The 27590-nt window shown below is 41.0% G+C and overlaps 1 protein-coding gene across 1 annotated transcript in view; it reads right to left on the bottom strand.

The window, feature by feature from the left end:
* The window catches only part of ABCE1 (ATP binding cassette subfamily E member 1), a 114983-nt gene that overhangs the window by 6647 nt on the left and 80746 nt on the right, over positions 1-27590 (bottom strand). The window contains exons 15-16 of the mRNA XM_053700213.1: positions 26450-26592; positions 16680-16802 (exon numbers count right to left, since the gene is read on the bottom strand). Coding sequence (XP_053556188.1) covers positions 16680-16802; positions 26450-26592 — 266 coding nt within the window. The remainder of the gene's footprint in view (positions 1-16679; positions 16803-26449; positions 26593-27590) is intronic.

The raw sequence follows: 27590 nt of genomic DNA, 5'->3' as shown, positions 1-27590 counted from the left end.
TGCAATACCCTGAGTTCTGGCAACGGCTAAAAGAGCCCCCAGAACCTTTGTAAGGATTCTTGGAGCAGTAGCTAGTCCAAACGGAAGGGCAATGATCTGGAAGTGCTGGTCCAGGAATGCAAACCTAAGGAACTGAAAGTGTTCCCTGTGGATTGGAACATGAAGGTAAGCGTTCCTTCAGATCTATAGTGGTCATAAACTGGCCTTCCTGAACTAAAGGAAGGATGGACCTTATCGTCTCCATCTTAAATGAAGGGAAACTGAGAAATTTGTTTCCACCCAGAATTGGTTGGAAAGTTCCCTCCTCCTTTGGGACCACGGAAAGGTTTGACTAAAACCCCAAACCTCTTTCTTCGATAGGCACCGGGACAACTCCTCCTAAGGAGGATAGGTCCCGAACGCACCCTAGAAAGGCATCCCTATTTTCTGGTCTGGTAGACAGATTCGAGAGAAGAAATCTGTCCCTGGGCGGATGAGATTTGAAGCCTATCTTGTATCCCTGAGTACGACCTCCAGGACCCATGGATCCTGTACGTCCCTGAACCAAGCGTCTGAAAAGACGGGGCCGCCCCTTTATGCCGATTTCTTTTCTGGTTTCTTATTCTGATTGGACTTATTACAGGACTGAGTCTGCTTCCAAGTACTCTTGGGTTGCTCAGGCTTGGAGGATTGTTGTCGTTGGGATCTGTCAGAACCAAAGTAATGAAAATTAGAAGATTGTCGTCCCTTAGACTTGTTCTTCTTATCTTGCGGTAGGAAGGCACCCTTGCCTCCGGTAACCCGTAGAAAAAAATGAAGTCCAGGCCTGGACCAAATAAGACCTTTCCCTTGAAGGGAAGAGAAAGGAGTCTGGACTTAGAAGTTATATCCGCAGACCAAGACTTTAACCAGAGCGCCTGGCGGGCTAGGACCGCAAAACCAGAGGCCTTTGCATTTAGGCAAATTTGCATGTTCGCATCACAGATAAAAGAATTAGCAATTCTCAGAGCTTTAATTCTGTCTTGAATATCCTCGAGGGGAGACTCAACCTCAATGAGTTCCGACAAAGAGTCGCACCAGAAGTAGCTGCTCCGGCAACAGCAGCCTCTGGTTTAAACAAAAATCCTGTATGTTTAAACATCTTTCTCAGAAAGGTTTCCATTTTCTTATCCTTCGGCTCTCTGAACGAAGAACTATCCTCAAGAGGTATAGTAGTACGTTAAGCATAGAGATAGCACCATCCACCTTAGGAATGGTGCCCCACAAATCCAGTTCAGAGCCCGAGAACAACTTTTTAAAAGTAGAGGAGGGGGAAAAGGAATATCCAATTCTTTCCCATTCGTTGTTAATAATGTTCGACATTTTAACTGGCACAGGAAAAGTTCAAAGGAACTTTCCTGTCTTCGTAAACTGTCTAATTTAGGTATCAGGTTCTTCAGGCAGAATGGCCTCTGGAACCGCTAACTTAGACAGAACCTCCTTTAATAAAAAACGCGAGTGCTCAATTTTAAATCTAAAGGACGATTCCTCCGCAGCAGGAGGTTTAGGCGCCAAGGACTCCGGCCCAGAAAGGTCACCCTCTGAAGCTACAGAGGTCAACTCATCATTGGATAACTGGGACATAATAGCTTTAGATGACTCCGGGTCAGGAGAGCTATGTTTAACCTTTTTCTTGCGTTTGTTAGAGCGAGGTAATGCACTAAGGGCTGCAGACACCGCCGTTTGTAACTGCGTGGCAAAGTCCGCAGGAAGAAGGCCCCCTCCAGATGGCGGATTAGATGTGTTACGGCGAACTGCATGTGGAGTGGATAATGTAGCAAGGGTAGTAATCTCACGGGACGCCAAGTCCTGAGAGGTAGATGGCTCAGAGGGACTAATAGCCTTGGCAGGCTTGTCTTACTTCTTTGACTTTATAACAGTGTTAAGGCATGTGGAACAGGCAGGAAAACCACGGCCTCCTCACAATATAAACAGGTATGATTTAGTACAGAAGAAGTACCTTCTAACATGTCAGAGTCCTCCAATGCCTGGGGCACTCACCACCTCATAGACCCAGAGAGTTAAAGGATTACTTTCTGTTATAAATTTTAAACTAAACAACTAACATATTAAAGTTAATAAACATTAATTAAAACCTACTGACCTATATTTTCTCCAAAACGAAGTTTCATAACGTTCTAAAAGTTATATCTTTTATTCGCCGATGATGTCACGTTATCCTGCCCACTATTTTCAGCACTGCATGTTCAAAATACTTAAACCAATAACTTTGTGTTTAAAGCGCCATTTTGAAACCTAGGTATTGTAAACGGATTGGTACAGAGCAAAGGATACCCACGGAGTGGGTTTGGAAAACAATTAAATTTGCAGACAAGATTTCTGCTATACGGTAGAGATATGTTAATGAAATGCTATTGATAAAAAGCATATTTTGGATAGTTAGTTAGTAACAGGCATAGAAAAACATAATTTATGCTTACCTGATAAATTCCTTTCTTCTGTTGTGTGATCAGTCCACGGGTCATCATTACTTCTGGGATATTATCTGCTCCCCTACAGGAAGTGCAAGAGGATTCACCCAGCAGAGTTGCTATATAGCTCCTCCCCTCTACGTCACCTCCAGTCATTCGACCAAAGACCAACGAGAAAGGAGAAACCAAGGGTGTAGTGGTGACTGAATTATAATTTAAAAAATATGTACCTGCCTTAAAAAACAGGGCGGGCCGTGGACTGATCACACAACAGAAGAAAGGAATTTATCAGGTAAGCATAAATTATGTTTTCTTCTGTTATGTGTGATCAGTCCACGGGTCATCATTACTTCTGGGATACCAATACCAAAGCAAAAGTACACGGATGACGGGAGGGATAGGCAGGCTCATTATACAGAAGGAACCACTGCCTGAAGAACCTTTCTCCCAAAAATAGCCTCCGAAGAAGCAAAAGTGTCAAATTTGTAAAATTTGGAAAAAGTATGAAGCGAAGACCAAGTTGCAGCCTTGCAAATCTGTTCAACAGAGGCCTCATTCTTAAAGGCCCAAGTGGAAGCCACAGCTCTAGTGGAATGAGCTGTAATTCTTTCAGGAGGCTGCTGTCCAGCAGTCTCATAGGCTAAACGTATTATGCTACGAAGCCAAAAAGAGAGAGAGGTAGCAGAAGCTTTTTGACCTCTCCTCTGTCCAGAATAAACGACAAACAGGGAAGAAGTTTGGCGAAAATCTTTAGTTGCCTGCAAGTAGAACTTGAGGGCACGAACTACATCCAGATTGTGTAGAAGACGTTCCTTCTTTGAAGAAGGATTTGGACACAAGGATGGAACAACAATCTCTTGATTGATATTCCTGTTAGTGACTACCTTAGGTAAGAACCCAGGTTTAGTACGCAGAACTACCTTGTCTGAGTGAAAGATCAGATAAGGAGAATCACAATGTAGGGCTGATAACTCAGAGACTCTTCGAGCCGAGGAAATAGCCATTAAAAATAGAACTTTCCAAGATAACAATTTTATATCAATGGAATGAAGGGGTTCAAACGGAACACCCTGTAAAACGTTAAGAACTAAGTTTAAACTCCATGGCGGAGCAACAGTTTTAAACACAGGCTTGATCCTAGCTAAAGCCTGACAAAAGGCCTGGATGTCTGAATTTTCTGACAGACGCCTGTGTAACAAGATGGACAGAGCTGAGATCTGTCCCTTTAATGAGCTAGCCGATAAACCCTTTTCTAAACCTTCTTGTAGAAAAGACAATATCCTAGGAATCCTAAACTTACTCCAGGAGTAATCTTTGGATTCACACCAGTATAGGTATTTACGCCATATTTTATGGTAAATCTTTCTGGTAACAGGCTTTCTAGCCTGTATCAGGGTATCAATAACCGACTCAGAAAAACCACGTTTTGAGAAAATCAAGCGTTCAATTTCCAAGCAGTCAGCTTCAGAGAAGTTAGACTTTGATGTTTGAATGGACCCTGAATCAGAAGGTCCTGTCTTAGAGGTAGAGACCAAGGCGGACAGGATGACATGTCCACTAGATCTGCATACCAAGTCCTGCGCGGCCATGCAGGCGCTATTAGAATCACTGATGCTCTCTCCTGTTTGATTTTGGCAATCAATCGAGGAAGCAGTGGGAAGGGTGGAAACACATAAGCCATCCTGAAGTTCCAAGGTGCTGTCAAAGCATCTATCAGAACCGCTCCCGGATCCCTGGATCTGGATCCGTAGCGAGGAAGTTTAGCGTTCTGGCGAGACGCCATGAGATCTATCTCTGGTTTGCCCCAACGTCGAAGTATTTGGGCAAAGACCTCCGGATGAAGTTCCCACTCCCCCGGATGAAGAGTCTGGCGACTCAAGAAATCCGCCTCCCAGTTCTCCACTCCCGGGATGTGGATTGCTGACAGGTGGCAAGAGTGAGACTCTGCCCAGCGAATTATCTTTGATACTTCTATCATTGCTAGGGAGCTTCTTGTCCCTCCTTGATGGTTGATGTAAGCTACAGTCGTGATGTTGTCCGACTGAAACCTGATGAACCCCCGAGTCTTTAACTGGGGCCAAGCTAGAAGGGCATTGAGAACTGCTCTCAATTCCAGAATGTTTATTGGCAGGAGACTTTCCTCCTGACTCCATTGTCCCTGAGCCTTCAGAGAATTCCAGACAGCGCCCCAACCTAGAAGGCTGGCGTCTGTTGTTACAATTGTCCAGTCCGGCCTGCTGAACGGCATCCCCCTGGACAGATGTGGCCGAGAAAGCCACCATAGAAGAGAGTTTCTGGTCTCTTGATCCAGATTCAGAGTGGGGGACAAATCTGAGTAATCCCCATTCCACTGACTCAGCATGCACAATTGCAGCGGTCTGAGATGTAGGCGTGCAAAGGGAACTATGTCCATTGCTGCTACCATTAAGCCGATCACCTCCATGCATTGAGCTACTGACGGGAGTTGAATGGAATGAAGGACACGGCATGCATTTAGAAGCTTTGTTAATCTGTCTTCTGTCAGATAAATCTTCATTTCTACAGAATCTATAAGAGTCCCCAAGAATGGAACTCTTGTGAGAGGAAAGAGAGAACTCTTCTTTTCGTTCACTTTCCATCCATGCGACCTTAGAAATGCCAGAACTAACTCTGTATGAGACTTGGCAGTTTGAAAGCTTGAAGCTTGTATCAGAATGTCGTCTAGGTACGGAGCTACCGAAATTCCTCGCGGTCTTAGTACCGCCAGAAGGGCACCCAGAACCTTTGTAAAGATTCTTGGAGCCGTAGCCAATCCGAATGGAAGGGCTACAAACTGGTAATGCCTGTTTAAGAAGGCAAACCTTAGATACCGGTAATGATCTTTGTGAATCGGTATGTGAAGGTAAGCATCCTTTAAATCCACTGTGGTCATGTACTGACCCTCTTGGATCATGGGTAAGATTGTCCGAATAGTTTCCATTTTGAACGATGGAACTCTTAGGAATTTGTTTAGGATCTTTAAATCCAAGATTGGCCTGAAAGTTCCCTCTTTTTTGGGAACCACAAACAGGTTTGAGTAAAACCCTTGTCCTTGTTCCGACCGCGGAACCGGATGGATCACTCCCATTAATAATAGATCTTGTACACAGCGTAGAAACGCGTCCTTCTTTATTTGGTTTGTTGACAACCTTGACAGATGAAATCTCCCTCTTGGGGGAGAGAATTTGAAGTCTAGAAGGTATCCCTGAGATATGATCTCTAGCGCCCAGGGATCCTGGACATCTCTTGCCCAAGCCTGGGCGAAGAGAGAGAGTCTGCCCCCCACTAGATCCGGTCCCGGATCGGGGGCCCTCGGTTCATGCTGTCTTTGGGGCAGCAGCAGGTTTACTGGCCTGCTTGCCCTTGTTCCAGGACTGGTTAGGCTTCCAGCCTTGTCTGTAACGAGCAACAGCTCCTCCCTGTTTTGGTGCAGTGGAAGTTGGCGCTGCTCCTGCTTTGAAATTCCGAAAGGGACGAAAATTAGACTGTCTAGCCTTAGCTTTGGCTTTGTCTTGAGGTAGAGCGTGGCCCTTACCTCCTGTAATGTCAGCAATAATTTCTTTCAAACCGGGCCCAAATAAAGTTTGCCCCTTGAAGGGTATATTAAGTAATTTGGACTTAGAAGTTACATCAGCCGACCAGGATTTTAGCCACAGCGCCCTACGTGCCTGAATGGCGAATCCTGAATTCTTAGCCGTAAGTTTGGTTAAATGTACTACGGCCTCCGAAATGAATGAATTAGCTAGTTTAAGGACTCTAAGCCTGTCCGTAATGTCGTCCAGCGTAGCTGAACTAAGGTTCTCTTCCAGAGACTCAATCCAAAATGCTGCCGCAGCCGTGATCGGCGCGATGCATGCAAGGGGTTGTAATATAAAACCTTGTTGAACAAACATTTTCTTAAGGTAACCCTCTAATTTTTTATCCATAGGATCTGAAAAAGCACAGCTATCCTCCACCGGGATAGTGGTACGCTTAGCTAAAGTAGAAACTGCTCCCTCCACCTTAGGGACCGTTTGCCATAAGTCCCGTGTGGTGACGTCTATTGGAAACATCTTTCTAAATATTGGAGGGGGTGAGAACGGCACACCGGGTCTATCCCACTCCTTAGTAACAATTTCAGTTAATCTCTTAGGTATAGGAAAAACGTCAGTACTCGCCGGTACCGCAAAGTATTTATCCAACCTACACATTTTCTCTGGTATTGCAACAGTGTTACAATCGTTGAGAGCTGCTAAGACCTCCCCTAGTAAAACATCCAATTTAAATTTAAAATTTGAAATATCTGAATCCAATCTGTTTGGATCAGAACCGTCACCTACAGAATGAAGCTCTCCGTCCTCATGCTCTGCAAGCTGTGACGCAGTATCAGACATGGCCCTAGAATTATCAGCGCACTCTGTTCTCACCCCAGAGTGATCACGCTTGCCTCTTAGTTCTGGTAATTTAGCCAAAACTTCAGTCATAACAGTAGCCATATCTTGTAATGTTATCTGTAATGGCTGCCCAGATGTACTAGGCGCCATAATATCACGCACCTCCCGGGCGGGAGATGCAGGTACTGACACGTGAGGCGAGTTAGTCGGCATAACTCTCCCCTCGCTGTTTGGTGAAATTTGTTCAATTTGTACAGATTGGCTTTTATTTAAAGTAGCATCAATACAGTTAGTACATAAATTTCTATTGGGCTCCACCTTGGCATTGGAACAAATGACACAGGTATCTTCCTCTGAATCAGACATGTTTAACACACTAGCAATAAACATGCAACTCGGTTGCAATTTTATTTAATAAAAACGTACTGTGCCTCAAGAAGCACTAAACGATTAAATGACAGTTGAAATAATGAACTGAAAAACAGTTATAGCATCACTCTTAACAAACAACACACTTTTTAGCAAAGGTTTGTTCCCATTAGTAAAATAACACTAATTAAATTTTAAACATAAAAATTACAGAGCAACGTTTTAAATCACAGTCACTATATAAGTCTCACAGCTCTGCTGAGAGAATCTACCTCCCTTCAAAGAAGTTTGAAGACCCCTGAGTTCTGTTAGAGATGAACCGGATCATGCAGAAAAACTGACTAGGAATTTTTGATGCGTAGCAAAGAGCGCCAAAAACGGCCCCTCCCTCTCACACACAGCAGTGAGAGAGAAACGAAACTGTCATAATTAACACAAGCAAACTGCCAAGTGGAAAAAACATAATTTATGCTTACCTGATAAATTCCTTTCTTCTGTAGTGTGATCAGTCCACGGGTCATCATTACTTCTGGGATATTAACTGCTCCCCTACAGGAAGTGCAAGAGGATTCACCCAGCAGAGCTGCATATAGCTCCTCCCCTCTACGTCACTCCCAGTCATTCGACCAAGGACCAACGAGAAAGGAAAAGCCAAGGGTGAAGTGGTGACTGGAGTATAAATTAAAAAATATTTACCTGCCTTAAAAACAGGGCGGGCCGTGGACTGATCACACTACAGAAGAAAGGAATTTATCAGGTAAGCATAAATTATGTTTTCTTCTGTTAAGTGTGATCAGTCCACGGGTCATCATTACTTCTGGGATACCAATACCAAAGCAAAAGTACACGGATGACGGGAGGGATAGGCAGACTCTTTATACAGAAGGAACCACTGCCTGAAGAACCTTTCTCCCAAAAATAGCCTCCGATGAAGCAAAGGTGTCAAATTTGTAAAATTTGGAAAAAGTATGAAGCGAAGACCAAGTTGCAGCCTTGCAAATCTGTTCAACAGAGGCCTCATTCTTGAAGGCCCAAGTGGAAGCCACAGCTCTAGTAGAATGAGCTGTAATTCTTTCATGGGGCTGCTGTCCAGCAGTCTCATAAGCTAAACGAATTATGCTACGAAGCCAAAAAGAAAGAGAGGTAGCGGAAGCTTTTTGACCTCTCCTCTGCCCAGAGTAAATGACAAACAGAGAAGACGTTTGTCGGAATTCCTTAGTTGCCTGCAAGTAAAATTTTAGAGCCCGGACTACATCCAGGTTGTGCAGTAGACGTTCCTTCTTTGAAGAAGGATTTGGGCATAAAGAAGGAACAACAATCTCTTGATTGATATTCCTGTTAGTAACTACCTTAGGTAAGAACCCAGGTTTAGTACGCAGGACTACCTTATCCGAATGAAAAATCAAATAAGGAGAATCACAATGTAAGGCTGATAATTCAGAGACTCTTCGAGCCGAGGAAATAGCCATTAAAAATAGAACTTTCCAAGATAACAACTTTATATCAATGGAATGAAGGGGTTCAAACGGAACGCCCTGTAAAACATTAAGAACAAGGTTTAAACTCCATGGTGGAGCAACAGTTTTAAACACAGGCTTAATCCTGGCCAAAGCCTGACAAAAAGCCTGGACGTCAGGAACTTCTGACAGACGTTTGTGTAACAGAATGGACAGAGCTGAGATCTGTCCCTTTAATGAACTAGCAGATAAACCCTTTTCTAAACCTTCTTGTAGAAAAGACAATATCCTAGGAATCCTAACCTTACTCCAAGAGTAACCTTTGGATTCACACCAATGTAGGTATTTACGCCATATCTTATGGTAAATCTTTCTGGTAACAGGTTTCCTAGTCTGTATTAAGGTACTAATAACTGACTCAGAAAACCCACGTCTTGATAAAATTAAGCGTTCAATTTCCAAGCAGTCAGCTTCAGAGAAGTTAGATTTTGATGTTTGAAGGGACCCTGTATCAGAAGGTCCTGTTTCAGAGGTAGAGACCAAGGCGGACAGGATGACATGTCCACCAGGTCTGCATACCAAGTCCTGCGTGGCCACGCAGGTGCTATTAGAATCACTGATGCTCTCTCTTGTTTGATTCTGGCTATCAATCGAGGAAGCAACGGGAAGGGTGGAAACACGTAAGCCATCCTGAAGTCCCAAGGTGCTGTCAGAGCATCTATCAGGACTGCTCCTGGATCCCTGGATCTGGACCCGTAACAAGGAAGCTTGGCGTTCTGTCGAGACGCCATGAGATCTATCTCTGGTTTGCCCCAACGTCGAAGTATTTGGGCAAAGACCTCCGGATGAAGTTCCCACTCCCCCGGATGAAAAGTCTGACGACTTAAGAAATCCGCCTCCCAGTTCTCCACTCCCGGGATGTGGATTGCTGACAGGTGGCAAGAGTGAGACTCTGCCCAGCGAATTATCTTTGATACTTCCATCATAGCTAGGGAGCTTCTTGTCCCTCCCTGATGGTTGATGTAAGCTACAGTCGTGATGTTGTCCGACTGAAACCTGATGAACCCCCGAGTTGTCAACTGGGGCCAAGCCAGGAGGGCATTGAGAACTGCTCTCAATTCCAGAATGTTTATTGGCAGGAGACTCTCCTCCTGACTCCATAGTCCCTGAGCCTTCAGGGAATTCCAGACGGCACCCCAACCTAGAAGGCTGGCGTCTGTTGTTACAATTGTCCAGTCTGGTCTGCTGAATGGCATCCCCCTGGACAGGTGTGGCCGAGAAAGCCACCATAGAAGAGAATTTCTGGTCTCTTGATCCAGATTCAGAGAAGGGGATAAGTCTGAGTAATCCCCATTCCACTGACCTAGCATGCACAGTTGCAGTGGTCTGAGGTGTAAGCGTGCAAAGGGTACTATGTCCATTGCCGCTACCATTAAGCCGATTACCTCCATACATTGAGCCACTGACGGGTGTTGAATGGAATGAAGAGTGCGGCAAGCACTTTGAAGTCTTGATAGCCTGTCCTCTGTCAGGTAAATCTTCATTTCTACAGAATCTATAAGAGTCCCCAGGAAGGGAACTCTTGTGAGTGGAACGAGTGAACTTTTCTTTTCGTTCACCTTCCATCCATGTGACCTTAGAAATGCCAGCACTAACTCTGTATGAGATTTGGCAGTTTGAAAGCTTGAAGCTTGTATCAGAATGTCGTCTAGGTATGGAGCTACCGAGATTCCCCGCGGTCTTAGTACCGCCAGAAGAGCACCCAGAACCTTTGTGAAGATTCTTGGCGCTGTAGCCAATCCGAATGGAAAAGCCACAAACTGGTAATGCCTGTCTAGGAAGGCAAACCTTAGGTACCGGTAATGATCTTTGTGAATCGGTATGTGCAGGTAAGCATCTTTTAAATCTACAGTGGTCATGTACTGACCCTCTTGGATCATAGGTAAAATTGTCCGAATAGTCTCCATCTTGAACGATGGAACTCTTAGGAATTTGTTTAGGATCTTTAAGTCCAGGATTGGTCTGAAAGTTCCCTCTTTTTTGGGAACCACAAACAGATTTGAGTAAAACCCCTGTCCCTGTTCCGATCGTGGAACTGGATGGATTACTCCCATTAACAAGAGCTCTTGTACGCAGCGTAGAAAAGCCTCTTTCTTTGTCTGGATTGTTGACAATCTTGACAGATGAAATCTCTCTCTTGGAGGAGAGTATTTGAAGTCCAGAAGGTATCACTGAGATATTATCTCTAGCGCCCAGGGATCCTGAACATCTCTTGCCCAAGCCTGGGCGAAGAGAGAAAGTCTGCCCCCCACTAGATCCGATCCCGGATCGGGGGCCCTCAATTCATGCTGTTTTGGGGGCAGCAGCAGGTTTCCTAGTCTGCTTGCCCTTGTTCCAGGACTGGTTAGGTTTCCAGCCTTGTCTGTAGCGAGCAACAGCTCCTTCCTGTTTTGGTGCAGAGGAAGTTGATGCTGCTCCTGCTTTGAAATTACGAAAGGAACGAAAACTAGACTGTCTAGTCTTGGCTTTGGCTTTGTCCTGAGGCAGGGCATGGCCTTTACCCCCTGTAATGTCAGCGATAATCTCTTTCAACCCGGGCCCGAATAAGGTCTGCCCTTTGAAAGGTATATTAAGCAATTTAGACTTAGAAGTAACATCAGCTGACCAGGATTTTAGCCACAGCGCCCTGCGTGCCTGAATGGCGAATCCTGAATTCTTCGCCGTAAGTTTAGTAAGATGTACTACGGCCTCCGAAATGAATGAATTAGCTAGTTTAAGGACTCTAAGCCTGTCCGTAATGTCGTCCAGAGTAGCTGAACCAATGTTCTCTTCCAGAGACTCAATCCAGAATGCCGCTGCAGCCGTGATCGGCGCAATGCATGCAAGGGGTTGCAATATAAAACCTTGTTGAACAAACATTTTCTTAAGGTAACCCTCTAACTTTTTATCCATTGGATCTGAAAAAGCACAGCTATCCTCCACCGGGATAGTGGTACGCTTAGCTAAAGTAGAAACTGCTCCCTCCACCTTAGGGACCGTTTGCCATAAGTCCCTTGTGGTGGCGTCTATTGGAAACATTTTTCTAAATATCGGAGGGGGTGAGAACGGCACACCGGGTCTATCCCACTCCTTAGTAACAATTTCAGTAAGTCTCTTAGGTATAGGAAAAACCTCAGTACTCGTCGGTACCGCAAAATATTTATCCAACCTACACATTTTCTCTGGTATTGCAACTGTGTTACAATCATTCAGAGCCGCTAACACCTCCCCTAGTAATACACGGAGGTTTTCCAGTTTAAATTTAAAATTTGAAATATCTGAATCCAGTCTGTTTGGATCAGAACCGTCACCCACAGAATGAAGTTCTCCGTCCTCATGTTCTGCCACCTGTGACGCAGTGTCTGACATGGCCCTAATATTATCAGCGCACTCTGTTCTCACCCCAGAGTGATCACGCTTACCTTTTAGTTCTGGTAATTTAGCCAAAACTTCAGTCATAACAGTAGCCATATCCTGTAATGTGATTTGTAATGGCCGCCCAGCTGTACTCGGCGCTACAATATCACGCACCTCCCTCTGAGCGGGAGATGTAGGTACTGACACGTGAGGCGAGTTAGTCGGCATAACTCTCCCCTCGTTGTTTGGTGAAATTTGTTCAATTTGTACAGATTGATTTTTATTTAAAGTAGCATCAATACAGTTAGTACATAAATTTCTATTGGGCTCCACTTTGGCATTGCAACAAATGACACAGGTATCATCTTCTGAATCAGACATGTTTAACACACTAGCAAATAAACTTGCAACTTGGAAATACAATTCAAATAGAATAATATTAAAACGTACTGTGCCTTTAAGAAGCACAGAAGATCTATGACAGTTAAAAATTAATAAATTGAAACAGTTATAGCCTCAATCCTTGTAAACAACACAACTTTAGCAAAGGTTTAATCCCATTAGCAAAGATAACAATTTCTGAAAGCAGGAAACAAATTACAGAATAAAAGTTTTTATTTCAGTCAAACTATAATTCTCACAGCTCTGCTGAGAGAAATTACCTCCCTCAAAATAAGTTTTGAAGACCCCTGAGCTCTGTAGAGATGAACCAGATCATGCAGGGAATACAATGAGTTGCTGACTGAAATATTTGATGCATAGTAAAAGCGCCCCTCCCCCACACACACAGCAGTGAGGGAGAACAGAAACTGACAGAAAAAACAGATTTAAGCAACTGCCAAGTGGAAAAATGGTGCCCAAACATTTATTCACTCAGTACCTCAGTAAATGAAAACGATTTTACATTCCAGCAAAAACGTTAAACATAATCTCTAGTTATTAAACAGCTTTATGTCTTTCTTACAGTGTAATTCTAGTGAAGTACCATTCTCCCAGAATACTGAAGTGTAAAGTATACATACATGACATTATATCGGTATGGCAGGATTTTCTCATCAATTCCATTGTCAGAAAATAAAAACTGCTACATACCTCTATGCAGATTCATCTGCCCGCTGTCCCCTGATCTGAAGTTTACCTCACTCCTCAGATGGCCGAGAACAGCAATATGATCTTAACTACTCCGGCTAAAATCATAGCAAAACTCTGGTAGATTCTTCCTCAAACTCTGCCAGAGAGGTAATAACACACTCCGGTGCTATTTTAAAATAACAAACTTTTGATTGAAGATATAAAACTAAGTATAATCACCATAGTCCTCTCACACGACCTATCTAGTTGCTGGGTGCAAGAGAATGACTGGGAGTGACGTAGAGGGGAGGAGCTATATGCAGCTCTGCTGGGTGAATCCTCTTGCACTTCCTGTAGGGGAGCAGTTAATATCCCAGAAGTAATGATGACCCGTGGACTGATCACACTTAACAGAAGAAATAATGCCCAAATATTTATTCACTCAGTACCTCATTAATGCAAACGATTCTACATTCCAGCAAAAACGTTTAACATGAAAAATACCTAATAAAAGGTTTAATGTACTTTTACAGAGTAATTCCGGTGTAATACCATCCCCAGAATACTAAAGTGTAAAGCATACATACATGTTCATTATAACGGTATGGCAGGATTTTTTCATCAATTCCATTCAGAAAATAAAAACTGCTACATACCTCAATGCAGATTCAACTGCCCGCTGTCCCCTGATCTGAAGTTTTTACCTCCCTCAGATGGCCGAGAAACAGCAATATGATCTTAACTACTCCGGTTAAAATCATAAGAAAAACTCTGGTAGATTCTTCTTCAAACTCTGCCAGAGAGGTAATAACACGCTCCGGTGCTATTGTAAAATAACAAACTTTTGATTGAAGTTCTAAAAACTAAGTATAATCACCATAGTCCTCTCACACCTCCTATCTAGTCTTTGGGTGCAAGAGAATGACTGGAGGTGACGTAGAGGGGAGGAGCTATATAGCAACTCTGCTGGGTGAATCCTCTTGCACTTCCTGTAGGGGAGCAGATAATATCCCAGAAGTAATGATGACCCGTGGACTGATCACACATAACAGAAGAAATATTTACTTACAGTGGCCCTTTAACAGAGTAGGTTCTCTTGTTGACGTTGGTGGAATCGATGTACAAATAGTATAATAACTATAAATTAGTTGTAAACTTTAAGAATGTATATCAATGTTTAATCCACACAAAAATGTTAAAATATCTCAGATCTACTTAAAAACATACACAGTCCTAAAAATAGAAATAAAAATAACAATCATATAAAATCATGGATCCATGTTACAATAAAATAAATGCAAAAAATGGGAATGCACAATAAAAACCTTTTTGCAATAATTGATCTTATAGACCAAGTATCCTAATTAGGCCACGTGTCCTAATTGGAGTAGTTTATTTAGAAACAGTCCAGATGGTGGTAAATGTTCTTATGGTTATATTTGTCCAATTAAATCACAATATGGAAAAAAAAAAAAATTAGTGTCTCTGTCCGTGACCAATTCTGAAATAATTCCAAAGCAGTGTGTGTCCTGTGCCTGAAATGGTGAGAAAATGGAAAATCCAAAAATGTGTGATCACTTAATGTGAAAAAAATGTAGAAAAAATGTAGAAAAAATGTGTAACCTTGCAAAAAATGTGAGAATCCTCCAGTTTATGTGGCAAAAAGTGAGTATTCAAGGTGATTAAAAAAGTGTCCAATGTGATATAGTGATTTCTGTGCAATGAAGTTGTAGCTCAGTATGATCCAATCAAAAACCAAATAACATTGTGCAAAAACCTGTAAAGAAAACAAACAATACTATAATATATACAAACTTTTGTTTTCTTTATAGTATTGTTTGTTTTCTTTACAGGTTTTTGCACAATGTTATTTGGTTTTTGATTGGATCATACTGAGCTACAACTTCATTGCACAGAAATCACTATATCACATTGGACACTTTTTTAATCACCTTGAATACTCACTTTTTGCCACATAAACTGGAGGATTCTCACATTTTTTGCAAGGTTACACATTTTTTCTACATTTTTTCTACATTTTTTTCACATTAAGTGATCACACATTTTTGGATTTTCCATTTTCTCACCATTTCAGGCACAGGACACACACTGCTTTGGAATTATTTCAGAATTGGTCACGGACAGAGACACTAATTTTTTTTTTTTCCATATTGTGATTTAATTGGACAAATATAACCATAAGAACATTTACCACCATCTGGACTGTTTCTAAATAAACTACTCCAATTAGGACACGTGGCCTAATTAGGATACTTGGTCTATAAGATCAATTATTGCAAAAAGGTTTTTATTGTGCATTCCCATTTTTTGCATTTATTTTATTGTAACATGGATCCATGATTTTATATGATTGTTATTTTTATTTCTATTTTTAGGACTGTGTATGTTTTTAAGTAGATCTGAGATATTTTAACATTTTTGTGTGGATTAAACATTGATATACATTCTTAAAGTTTACAACTAATTTATAGTTATTATACTATTTGTACATCGATTCCACCAACGTCAACAAGAGAACCTACATTGTGGACACCGCTCTATCAGTCTAACAGGTGTCCCCATTCCCTACCTCAGCCTTTTTTGGCGCTCACCTCCACCCCCATCTATTTTCTACTTTCATATTGGGTACACTAGGGACCCGCTGAGGAGAGCCAGAGGTATTTCATATCCCCTTTCCCTTCTGTTATCTGCGCAGGATATACACTTTTATCGTTTAGCCCTTTAACAGAGGAAACGCTCTCCTCAGGTTCAAGTCTCAGCCAGCATGGAGGAAATTAACATAAGACCACATGCTATGGAAAGTACAGCAAGTTAATAGGAGCTGTGCAACACTTTCAAAAAAGAAAGTGAAACTTGTTTGTTCCAGCCAAAAACACACACAGTCTATGAGCCCAGAAAATAAAATCACACAAAGCATGCAAATAATACACTAATTAACCCTAACTGTTCAATAAACCCCCCTCAGAGGATATTAACCCTTGATCCTATCAAGGTATAAAGGAGCCACACTGTGACCCTGTTACAGCGTTTTATGTGTAAAAAATAAATAAATTGAAACTATCTTACCTCCAGGATCCATTCTGTGGAACAGAACACAGCCTCTCAAGTGTGACAGTCTTATAGCAGCGCTCCTGACATGGACTTGAGTGAGAGAAAGCAGGCAGTGAAACTCGTCAACACTGATTGCTTAGGAGCTGTTAGCAGTAGTCTGGATGGTTTCGCAGAAGACACTTCTCTGCCACCCCATATTGTAACAAAAGGCAAAGAATGACTGGGGTAATGAGGAAGTGGAAGGGATATTTAAGCCTTTGGCTGGGGTGTCTTTGTCTCCTCCTGGTGGCCAGGTGTTGTATTTCCCAACAGTAAGGAATGAAGCCGTGGATTCTCCCTATCTTAGGAAGGAAATTAGGTGTACAATATCAACTATTTTAAAAGGTTAAAAAAAAAAAACCTACACATTTTTATTTGAAACAAAATACATTTAATAAAAAAAAAAAAAAATTCAAAAAACAACCAAACTATACCTGTTTGCAACAGTATCCCTGGATGGAATACCATCAAAGACAATGACGCGATCAGCAAGATAAGTGGCCATAATAAAATCGTGCTCCACAATAAAGGCAGTCTTTTTGGCATGGAGTATAAATCTGTTAAAAAAAAAAAAAAAAAAAAAAAATCATCATTAATGGAAATCTATAAAAGAGGACAAATTTAGTCTATTTATTTCTTTTTTATATTACTGTATTTTTGGAATGTCAACATGCACTAAACAAAAACAAATGAATAGTAATGGAAATGTTGATTTAAGGCATTAGGACAGGGTGGCAGAATATTCACAAGAAGAGAGGCCTATACCAGACCACTAGCAACTTAATCAAGTGGCCAACATCAGGACCGACAATAACCCAGATTGTGAAGGACCCCTGGCTTAAACTCCTCAAACCTTACTGCACCTCCAAAAAAAGGAATCACAAATTTCAGGAAAAATAGCAATATCTTTAGTAGTTTCCCCCTCAAGATTAACAGGAGTAGAAGGTCAAAACGGGCAATAAGAATAATTAGGATGACTGCAAAGGTAGTAAAAGCAGCAGACTAAAGTTGTTTCTAGAGAGGAGATTAAGATGACAACAAAAGATGTAGATAAGAAAAAGGGAGTTATTTGACAGACACTGATCAGCCAAACATAAGGTTGAGGACCTACCTACATCAGTGTTTTTTTGTGGTTTAATCATGATTTAGGAAGGATCTCTAATGAAGATATAAGGGGCTGTACTAGGGGAAACTGAAAATCCTTAAGAGTTACAGAGTAGAAAGTCATAGATTGAAAATATAAGCATAGGGCCAAGTGGAGAAAAGTCAGGGGTAAGAGAAATTTAGAGGTAGACGGGATTAAAGAGCTGAGGTCCAAAACTTACCAAATTCCATTGACCAAAAAAGCAGGGCAAGTTGCATAATATGTAACGTGTAGCGGTCTTACATGTTTCAGGTGCTTGCCTTAATCATAGACCGCTGAAGCAACCTGTCTCTTTTGCCTTTAAATACATTGCCAATATGAAAGAAATGAATTTATCAGGTAAGTTCTTACATAAATTATGTTTTCTTTCATGTAATTGGCAAGAGTCCATGAGCTAGTGACGTATGGGATAGCAATACCCAAGATGTGAAACTCCACAGAAGAGTCACTAGAGAGGGAGGGATAAAAATAAAAACAGCCATTTTCTGCTGGAAAAATTAAATCCAAACCCAAGAGAATAAGTTTCTCATAAATGCAAAGAAAAAAAACTTAAAACCTAAGCAGAGGAATCAAACTGAAACAGCTGCCTAAAGAACTTTTCTACCAAAAACTGCTTCCGAAGAGGCAAATACATCAAAAAGGTAGAAATTAGTAAATGTATGCAAAGACCACCAAGTTGCTGCTTTGCAAATCTGATCAACTGAAGCTTCATTCTTAAAAGCCAATGAAGTGGAGACTGATCTAGTAGAATGAGCTGTGATTCTCTGAGGCGGGGCCTGACCCAACTCCAAATAAGCCTGATGAATCGAAAGCTTTAACCGAAATGCCAAGGGCATGGCAGAAGCTTTCAGACGTTTCCTAGAACCAGAAAAGACAACAAATAGACTAGAAGTCTTTCTGAAATCTTTAGTAGCTTCCACATAATATTTCAAAGCTCTTACAACATCCAGAGAATGTAAGGATCTCTCCAAAGAATTCTTAAGATTAGGACACAGAGGGGACAACAATTTCTCTACTAATGTTGTTAGAATTCACAACCTTAGGTAGAAATTTAAATGAAGTCCGCAAAACTGCCTTATCCTGATGGAAAATCAGAAAAGGAGACTCACAAGAAAGAGCAGAAAAGGAACAACACTTTCCAAGAAAGTAGTTTAATATCCAAGGAATGCATAGGCTCAAAATGCATAGGCTCACATTTGCCACAGTTGTGATATTGTCTGTCTGAAAACAAATGAATGGTTCTCTCTTCAACAGAGGCCAAACCTGAAGAGCCCTGAAAATAGCACGGAGTTCTAAAATATTGATTGGTAACCTCGCCTCTTGATTTCCAAACCCCTTGTGCTGTCAGAGATCCCCAGACAGCTCTCCAACCTGAAAGACTTGCATCTGTAGTGATCACAGTCCAGGTTGGACGAACAAAAGAGGCCCCTTGAACTATACGATGGTGATCTAACCACCAAGTCAGAGAGAGTTGAACATTGGGATTTAAGGATATTAATTGTGATATCTTTGTATAATCCTTGCACCATTGATTCAGCATACAAAGCTGGAGAGGTCTCATATGAAAATGAGCTAAGGGGATCGCGTCCGATGCTGCAGTCATGAGACCTAAAACTTCCATGCACATAGCTACTGAAGGGAATGATTGAGGCTGAAGGTTCCGACAAGCTGAAACCAATTTTATTTGTCTCGTCTGTTAGAGACAGACTCATAGACACTGAATCTATCTAAACCTAAAAAGGTGACCCTTATCTGAGGAATCAAGGAACTCATTGGTAAATTGATCCTCCAACCATGTCACTGAAGAAACAACACTAGTTGATTCGTGTGAGATTCAGCAGAATGTAAAGACTGAGCTAGTAGCAAGATATCGTCCAAATAAGAAAACACTGCAATACCCTGTTCTCTCATTACAGAGTAGGGCACCGAGAACCTTTGAAAAATTCCTTGGAGCTGTCGCTAGGCCAAATGGAAGAGCGACAAATTGGTAATGCTTGTCTAGAAAAGAGAATCTCAGAAACCGATAGTGGTCTGGATGAATCGGAATATGAAGATATGCATCCTGTAAATCTATCGTGGTGAACAAAAGGCAGAATAGTCCTTATAGTCACCATTTTGAAAGTTAAAAATGTTCAGATCCAGAACTGGCCTGAATGAATTTTCTTTCTTTGGGAAAATGAACAGATTTGAATAAAACCCCAGATCCTGTTCCTGGAACGGAACTGGTATGATTACCCCTGAAAGCTCTAGATCTGAAACACACTTCAGAAAAGACTGAGCCTTCACTGGATTTACTGGGACGCGTGAGAGAGAAAAATCTTCTCACATGAGATCTTACTCTGAATCCTATTCGATACCCTTGAGAGACAATACTCTGAATCCAATGATTTTGGACAGAATCTGCCCATATGTTTTTGAAAAATTTTAATCTGCCCCCCACCAGCTGAGCTGGAATGAGGGCCGCACCTTCATGCAGACTTGGAGGCTGGCTTTGGTTTCTTAAACGGCTTGGATTTATTCCAACTTTAAGGTTTCCAATTGGAACCAGATTCTTTGGGGAGGGATTGGCTTTCTGTTCCTTATTCTGTCAAAAAGAACGCAAACAATTAGAAGCTTTAGATTTACCCTTAGATCTCTTATCCTGAGGTAAAAAAAATCTCTTTCCCCCAGTGACCGTTGAAATAATCAAATCCAACTGAGAACCAAACAAATTGTTACCTTGGAAAGAAAGATATAGAAATCTAGACTTAGGTACCATGTCAGCATTCCAATATTTGAATCACAAAGCTCTTCTAGCTAAAATAGCTAAAGACATAGATCTAACATCAATTTTGATGATATCAAAAATGGCATCACAGATAAAATGATTAGCATGTTGAAGCAAGCGAACAATGCTAGACAAATCAGGGTCTGTTTCCTGTTGCGCTAAGCTTTCCAACCAAAAAGTTGATGCGGCTGCAACATCAGCCATAGAAATGGCAGGCCTGAGAAGATAGCCAGAATATAAATAAGCTTTCCTTAGATAAGATTCAAGTTTCCTATCTAAAGAGTCCTTAAAGGAAGTACTATCTTCCATAGGAATAGTAGTACGTTTAGCAAGAGTAGAAATAGCCCCATCAACTTTGGGGATTTTTTCCCAAAACTCCAATCTAACTGTTGGCAAAGGATACAACTTTTTGAACCTGCTGACCAGGAGGCGATATCCCACAAGTAAGGATGAAATCCGTGGACTCATCGTATCTTTAAAAAGAAACAGACCTTGAGATAGGTCTGACCGCAGAGAAAGAGACCAAGGAGGGCAATAGGGCATCTGAACCAGACCCGCATACCAAATCCTGTGAGGCCATGTTGGGGCAATCAGGATTACGAGCCTTATCTTAGAAACCATTCTGGAAAGAAGAAAAAGAGGTGGAAACAGATAAGAAAGCTGAAAAGACCAAGGAACTACTAGATAATCTAACTGCCTAAAGATCCCTGGACCTCGCAAAGTAGCTGGGAGGTTTGTTGTTCAAATAAGTGGCCATAAGATCTCTCTCTAGGAGACCCCAAAGATCCACAATCTGACTGAACACACCCCGGATGTAGAGATTGACGACTAAGAAAGTATGCCTCCCAGTTGTTCACTCCTGGAATATGAATTGCAGAGACTAGACAAGAATTGGCTTCTGCCCATGAGAGAATCCGAAACACCTTCATCACTGCCTGGGAACTGAGTTCCTGCCTTTTCAATAGCAGCCAAAGTTGAATGACCCTGAAAAATGCAGAGAGTTCTAGAACGTTAATTGGTAACCTTGCCTCCTGAGGATCCCAAACTCCCTGTGCTGTCAGAGACCCCCAAACAGCTTGCCAGCCTGAGAGACTTGCCCAGAGGTAAGATGAGCAAAAGCCCCTGAATAATAAACTAATTATCCTGCCACCAAGTTAGAGACTGACTTGCACTGGGATCCAAAGCAGAGTATAATCTCTGCACCATTGAGGCAGCATACAAACCTGAAGAGGCCTCATGTGACAAGCGGACACCAATTTCAACCTTCTCTGCTAGAGAAAGACTCATGGATGTTGAATCAATTTGAAAATCCAAAAAAGTTACCTTTGCCTGAGGAATTGTAAAATTGATACTCCAATCATGCTGTTGAAGAAACATCAAGAGTCGGTTGGTGCGATATACTGCTAGAGAGGACGGAGCTTGAACTAAGATGTCATCCAGGTATAGAAACCCTGCAATACCCTCAGACCTGATAACACACAAAAGGGCATCCAGAACTTTTGTGAATATTCTTGGAGCTGTAGCCAGACCAAATGAAAGAGCAACAAACTGAATGCCTGTTTAGAAAGGCATGCCTCAGAAACTGGAAATTATCTCTGTGAATAGGAATATGAAAGGTAAGCATCCTTTAAATCTATTGTGGACATAAAATGACCTTGCTAAGCAAAAGGCAGAATAGTCCACATAGTTTCCATTGTGAAAGATTCTTTTAGACCAGTTCTAGATCTTAAGGCTCTTAACAGGTTTGTAATCACCTGTTCCTGCAAAGGAACTGGAACAAATCACTCCCATATCTTCCAGATCTGAGACAGCCTGAAGAAAAGCTTGAGCTTATACAGTATTCCTTGGGACACTAGACAGATAAAAAAAAAAAAACCTTCCTCAGGGAGGCCTTGTTCTGAATACTACTATATATCCCTGAGATATTTCGAACACAGGGATCTGGAACAGACAAACCAAGCCTCCTGAAAGAGTCTACAATAGAATTTTTATTGTTTTAAAAAGATAGTAAATCCTTTATTACCCATTCCCCAGTTTTGCATAGCCAACATATTTATTAGAGCTGCAACAACTAATCAGCATAATCTATTATGAAAATAGTTGTCAACGAATCTCAATCGATTAGTTGGTTTACAATTGGTTGGTTTGTGCACTGCACCAGCTACTTTACTCCAATAAGCTTGTGCACATGGTATTTAGTTTTATGGTTATGCCCTTAGCCTAAAGGACATTTACAGACATTTTACTTTTCACTTTTTCAGGACAGTATAAGTTTCTATTTACGTTTACAACTACTCCTGTCTTATCTGCAACCCAGAAATAAAAGAAGTCATCATATGGATTGTTTATATTAAATCAGGTGATTTGAGACTATGCTTTGTATGATATAGTGCTGAGCTTATTATTTACACCTAGCCCTAGATTGATGGCATTTGTTATATGTATTGATGCCACTATTACCTGTTTGCACAATTTTTAGCGGATCCCTTGCTATTGCGGATTATATATACTCTGTAGATAAATGTGTAAGGCTGTGTCCTGTTACTGATATATTGGGGCCAATTTATCAATTTCTGTCAGACATGATACACTGTAGCGTTTCATGTCCGACAGACATCACTGAATGCCGATAGCATACGCTGTCGGCATTTAACATTGCACAAGCAGTTCACCAGAACTGCTTGTGCAATGCTGCACCCTGTAGATTTGCGCCCAATCAGCTTCTAGCAGGGGGTGTCAATCAGCCCGATCGTATAGGATTGGGCGGATTGCAGACCGCGGCCTCAGAGGCAATTGGCCAGTTATTGAGCAGCGGTCTTAAGACCGCTGTTTCCGGTGAGCCTGAAGGCTCTCGCGGAAACAGGTGCATCAAGTTCCATTTTTTTGCCTTTTTTTATATTTTTAATTAAATGGAATATGTACCAAATTCAACCTCTGTAAGTATATATCTGTTATTTTAAGAGTGGACTAGATATGTTTCCCCTAGCATTATAGCTGGTTGTTTACCATTGCATATAGATATTCAAGATATTTTTATGGCAGAATGAAGTCCAAGCTTACTTTGTTAAGAGGCCCCTTGCATTGGTGGAGAGCCAACAAAAATAAATAGCCCACCTTGGTGAAATTGGCAAAACTCTACTTATGCATCTCAGGCACCTCAACACCATCTGAGCGCCTCTCCCTCTGCTGCAGGCAAAAAAGCTTGCAAAAAAAGTATGCAAGCCTCAGCCAGGAGCATGTGGACATGTTAACATTTTTGCATTTCAATGCAAAGTTTCTGAAAGAGTGAAAAACAGAATGTTATAAATAGTGGTAGTCTACCTTCTACTAGTTCTCTCTCTTTTCAGTTTGTGGATTTGTTTTGCTTAATTATAAAAGTTTGTTCTGCTGCTTAAAAAATTGGACCAACAATTATGTTAATGTAAAGTTGTAAAGTTTTAGTCTGAAGTTTATATTTATAACACTCAGTATGTGGATTTTATTTTAAATATAGGAAAAATGATTTATTTATTTTTTATCCGATTAGTCGAAAAAATAAATCGGCCAATTAATAGATTATGAAAATAATCGTTAATTGCAGCCCCTGAACACGACTTTGTATTTATTATCTATTGACTTGCATTTAGTACTGTGTTGTGTTAAATCTTAAATAACTCCTCGGGCGTGAACACAATGTTATCTATATGGCCAACATGAACTAGCAGTCTCCTGTTGTGAAAAAGCAAATACAAAAATGTGATTAAGAGGCTGTCTATAGAGCCTTTGAAAAAAGGCAGAAATCTAGAGGTTTGAATGTAATTAAGTATATAAATCTAACAATGTTGGTTGTGCAAAGCTGGGGAATAGATAGTAAAGGCATTATCTAAAACAATTTTAGTGTAGACTGTCCCTTTAATCTGCCCACTACCAGAACTTCTGGATCGGGGGTCGCACCTTCATGCAGTTTTGGAAGTAGGGATAGGTTTTTTTTACTCCGTTTGGACTTGTTCCAGTTATCATTAGGTCTCTAGACTGAACTAGAGGAACCTAGCTTTTTGCAGAGGAATCAGCTTTCTGTTCTGTATTCTGACGAAAGAAACAAAAATGATTAGGAAGCTTTGGATTTCCCTCTAGACTTTGTCTTGAGGAAGAAAGTTACCTTCAGTAACAGTAGAAATAATAGAATCTAAATCAGAAACAAATAACTTATTTTTCTGAAAGGAAAGACAATCTAGATTTAGACACCATATCAGCAGACCAGAATTTAAGCCACAAAGCTCTCTTGGCAAGAAATGCCAAAGACATGCTTTTGACAATAATCTTCATAATATAAAAAATAGCATCACAAATACAAGAATTGGCAATCTGAAGTAAACCCAATAGATTTGCACTAACAGTCATCAGAATACTGTTCTGAAAGACTAGACAACCAGTAAGTAGAAGTAGCAGCAATAAAAATAAGCATCAATAAAATAGCTGGTCTGAGAATATAACCTGCATGTAAAAAGGCCCTGTCTAAAGGGTCCTTAAAGAAAGTACTGTCTTCCAAAGGAATAGTAGTACATTTAGCGAAAGAGGAAATGGCCCCATCCACCTTGGGAACAGGTTCCTATAAATCTAAATTAGCAGCAGGTAAAGGTTATAACTTTTGAAACCTTGCAGGAGTAGTAAAATAATTACCTGGCTTAGACCATTCCCTAGAGATCATGTCATTGACAACATCAGGAGAACCTCAGGGAGACTAACAGTCTTAAAGGGGATATTCCAGACAAAATTGGAAACCACATGGGTGCATTTCTGTATTGAACAGAAGCAAATTTTGTAATATACATGCATTAGCAAAAAGTCTTCTAAAAAAAGCTATAGCGGTTTTAAAAGTGTATTTAAGTATGCACCAGCATTTTAAACGCAACACTTGTTCGGAGAGCCTAAGGTGCTTTTACCATCTGGTAATGACTCAATTTGTTAATTGTTGACATGATACAAGCCCCACTGATGATCTGAGCAGCTGCATTATTTAAAATGTGGGTGCAGTGAAAATATCTAGCTATGCTTCACATGCAGGTGCAGAGAAAAAATGTTAACACTAAAACAGTGATAACTCTTAATAGAAACATTTTTGCCAATACATGTATATTGAAAATAAGTTTCTATTCAAAGATGCAATAAATCTATGTGCATTTATATTGACTGTAATGTCCCTTTAAAGACTGAATTTAAATGATTACAAAGGCTAATCAGAAACTTTAGGTTCTTATAACCCCCTAAAGTGATTAAGACCGCCTTTAAAAGAGAATGAATATGTTCAACTTTAAACAAAAGAGGAAATATCAGATGAGGTATCCTCACCCCTAGAGAAAACTTCACCATATGAAGACTAAACAGTATCCCTGGTCTTAGGGAACATAGCACTTGTAGAAGGTAAAATCTGAATTTACCTTTTACACTCGTTTGAGGACGGGAGAGCAGCCAATGCTTCAGAAACTGCAGCCTTGATAACATTTTTCCTGGCTGGAGGCACTACATCAGAATTGAACAAACACTAGGTGCATTAGTACCCAGAGAAACAGCATTAGATTGGCCTGATTGCATTAACAAATCTAAACACAAATGACCTAGAGAAGGCTGCTTTTTTTTTTTTACTATAAGCATACCTAAAATGGTAGAAAGGTGTTCAGAACACTCAGTTTCTTGGGTAGATTTAGAATCCTTCTGCTCAATTATAGCATATGGCAAAGCAATGCAATAAACACTAGAAACCCCCTTAAAAAGCTTTTGAGGAATGGAAACCACTTACCCCTTCCTAAGCAGCTAAAAGGTTGACATGTAGAATGTGCGCCAAGCCAAAATGCAAAACAAAGCAGGAGGAACATTAAATCCGAACACGCGCGTAAAAGCCTAACTACTAAAGGAGATTTTGGGCACCAAAACCAGATGTGAGCATAACCGTGCAAACGTGTCCTAACCCGGCAGGCTTAAACTGTTGCGCGAGGACTAAAGGGCCGTGCGATAACCAGAGATGCTAAAAATCCGACGCACGCAAGAAAGGAAATGGTGAAAAGGATCTGTCCCAGGGCCATATATACCAGCATACATTTAAAAAAAAAAAAAAAAAATTATATTAAATATATATAAAAAATAATAATGTGTGTTAAAAACAGCACATCAAACAATGGACAAATGCCACAATGAAAATTGACATTAAGAGATGGTGCCATGATTCAGTCCATTTACAGTAAGGAATAAAGTTCTTTTCTGGATAAATTGACTCATATGGAAAGCAAAGACAATGTTCTTGAATATTCACAAATTACCGTTTGACAACTCTGGCGGCCATGAGACGCTGTTCAGAATCCAGGTACGCAGAAGGCTCATCAATTAGGTAGACATCAGCAGGCTTCCCTAGACACAAAGCCAGCGCCACTCGTTGAAGTTCACCACCAGACAATGTTTGTACCTGTTAACAAGTAAAAACATAATTTATGCTTACCTGATAAATTTATTTCTCTTGTAGTGTATCCAGTCCACGGATCATCCATTACTTATGGGATATTAACTCCTCCCCAACAGGAAGTGCAAGAGGATTCACCCAGCAGAGCTGCTATATAGCTCCTCCCCTAACTGCCATTACTAGTCATTCGACCGAAAACATGCAGAGAAAGGAAAACCATAGGGTACAGTGGTGACTGTAGTTTAATGGAAAAATTACCTGCCTTAAAGTGACAGGGCGGGCCGTGGACTGGATACACTACAAGAGAAAAATTTATCAGGTAAGCATAAATTATGTTTTCTCTTGTTAAGTGTATCCAGTCCACGGATCATCCATTACTTATGGGATACCAATACCAAAGCTAAAGTACACGGATGACGGGAGGGACAGGCAGGCTCTTTATACGGAAGGAACCACTGCCTGAAGAACCTTTCTCCCAAAAACAGCCTCCGAAGAAGCAAAAGTGTCAAATTTGTAAAATTTGGAAAAAGTATGAAGAGAAGATCAAGTTGCAGCCTTGCAAATCTGTTCAACAGAAGCCTCATTCTTAAAGGCCCAAGTGGAAGCCACAGCTCTAGTAGAATGTGCTGTAATTCTTTCAGGAGGCTGCTGTCCAGCAGTCTCATAGGCTAACCGTATTATGCTACGAAGCCAAAAGGAGAGAGAGGTAGCCGAAGCTTTTTGACCTCTCCTCTGACCAGAATAAACGACAAACAGGGAAGACGTTTGTCGAAAATCCTTAGTTGCCTGTAGATAAAATTTCAGGGCACGGACTACATCTAGATTGTGTAGCAGACGTTCCTTTTTCGAAGAAGGATTAGGACACAAAGATGTAACCACAATCTCTTGATTGATATTCCTGTTAGTGACCACCTTAGGTAGGAACCCAGGTTTAGTACGCAGAACTACCTTGTCTGAATGAAAAATCAGATAAGGAGAATCACAATGTAAGGCAGATAACTCAG

Source organism: Bombina bombina, chromosome 2, assembly GCF_027579735.1.
Source record: "Bombina bombina isolate aBomBom1 chromosome 2, aBomBom1.pri, whole genome shotgun sequence".
NCBI classification, from domain to species: Eukaryota; Metazoa; Chordata; class Amphibia; order Anura; family Bombinatoridae; genus Bombina; species Bombina bombina.
Note: the sequence above shows the minus strand (reverse complement) of the source record. Positions and strands in the feature narration are given on the sequence as shown.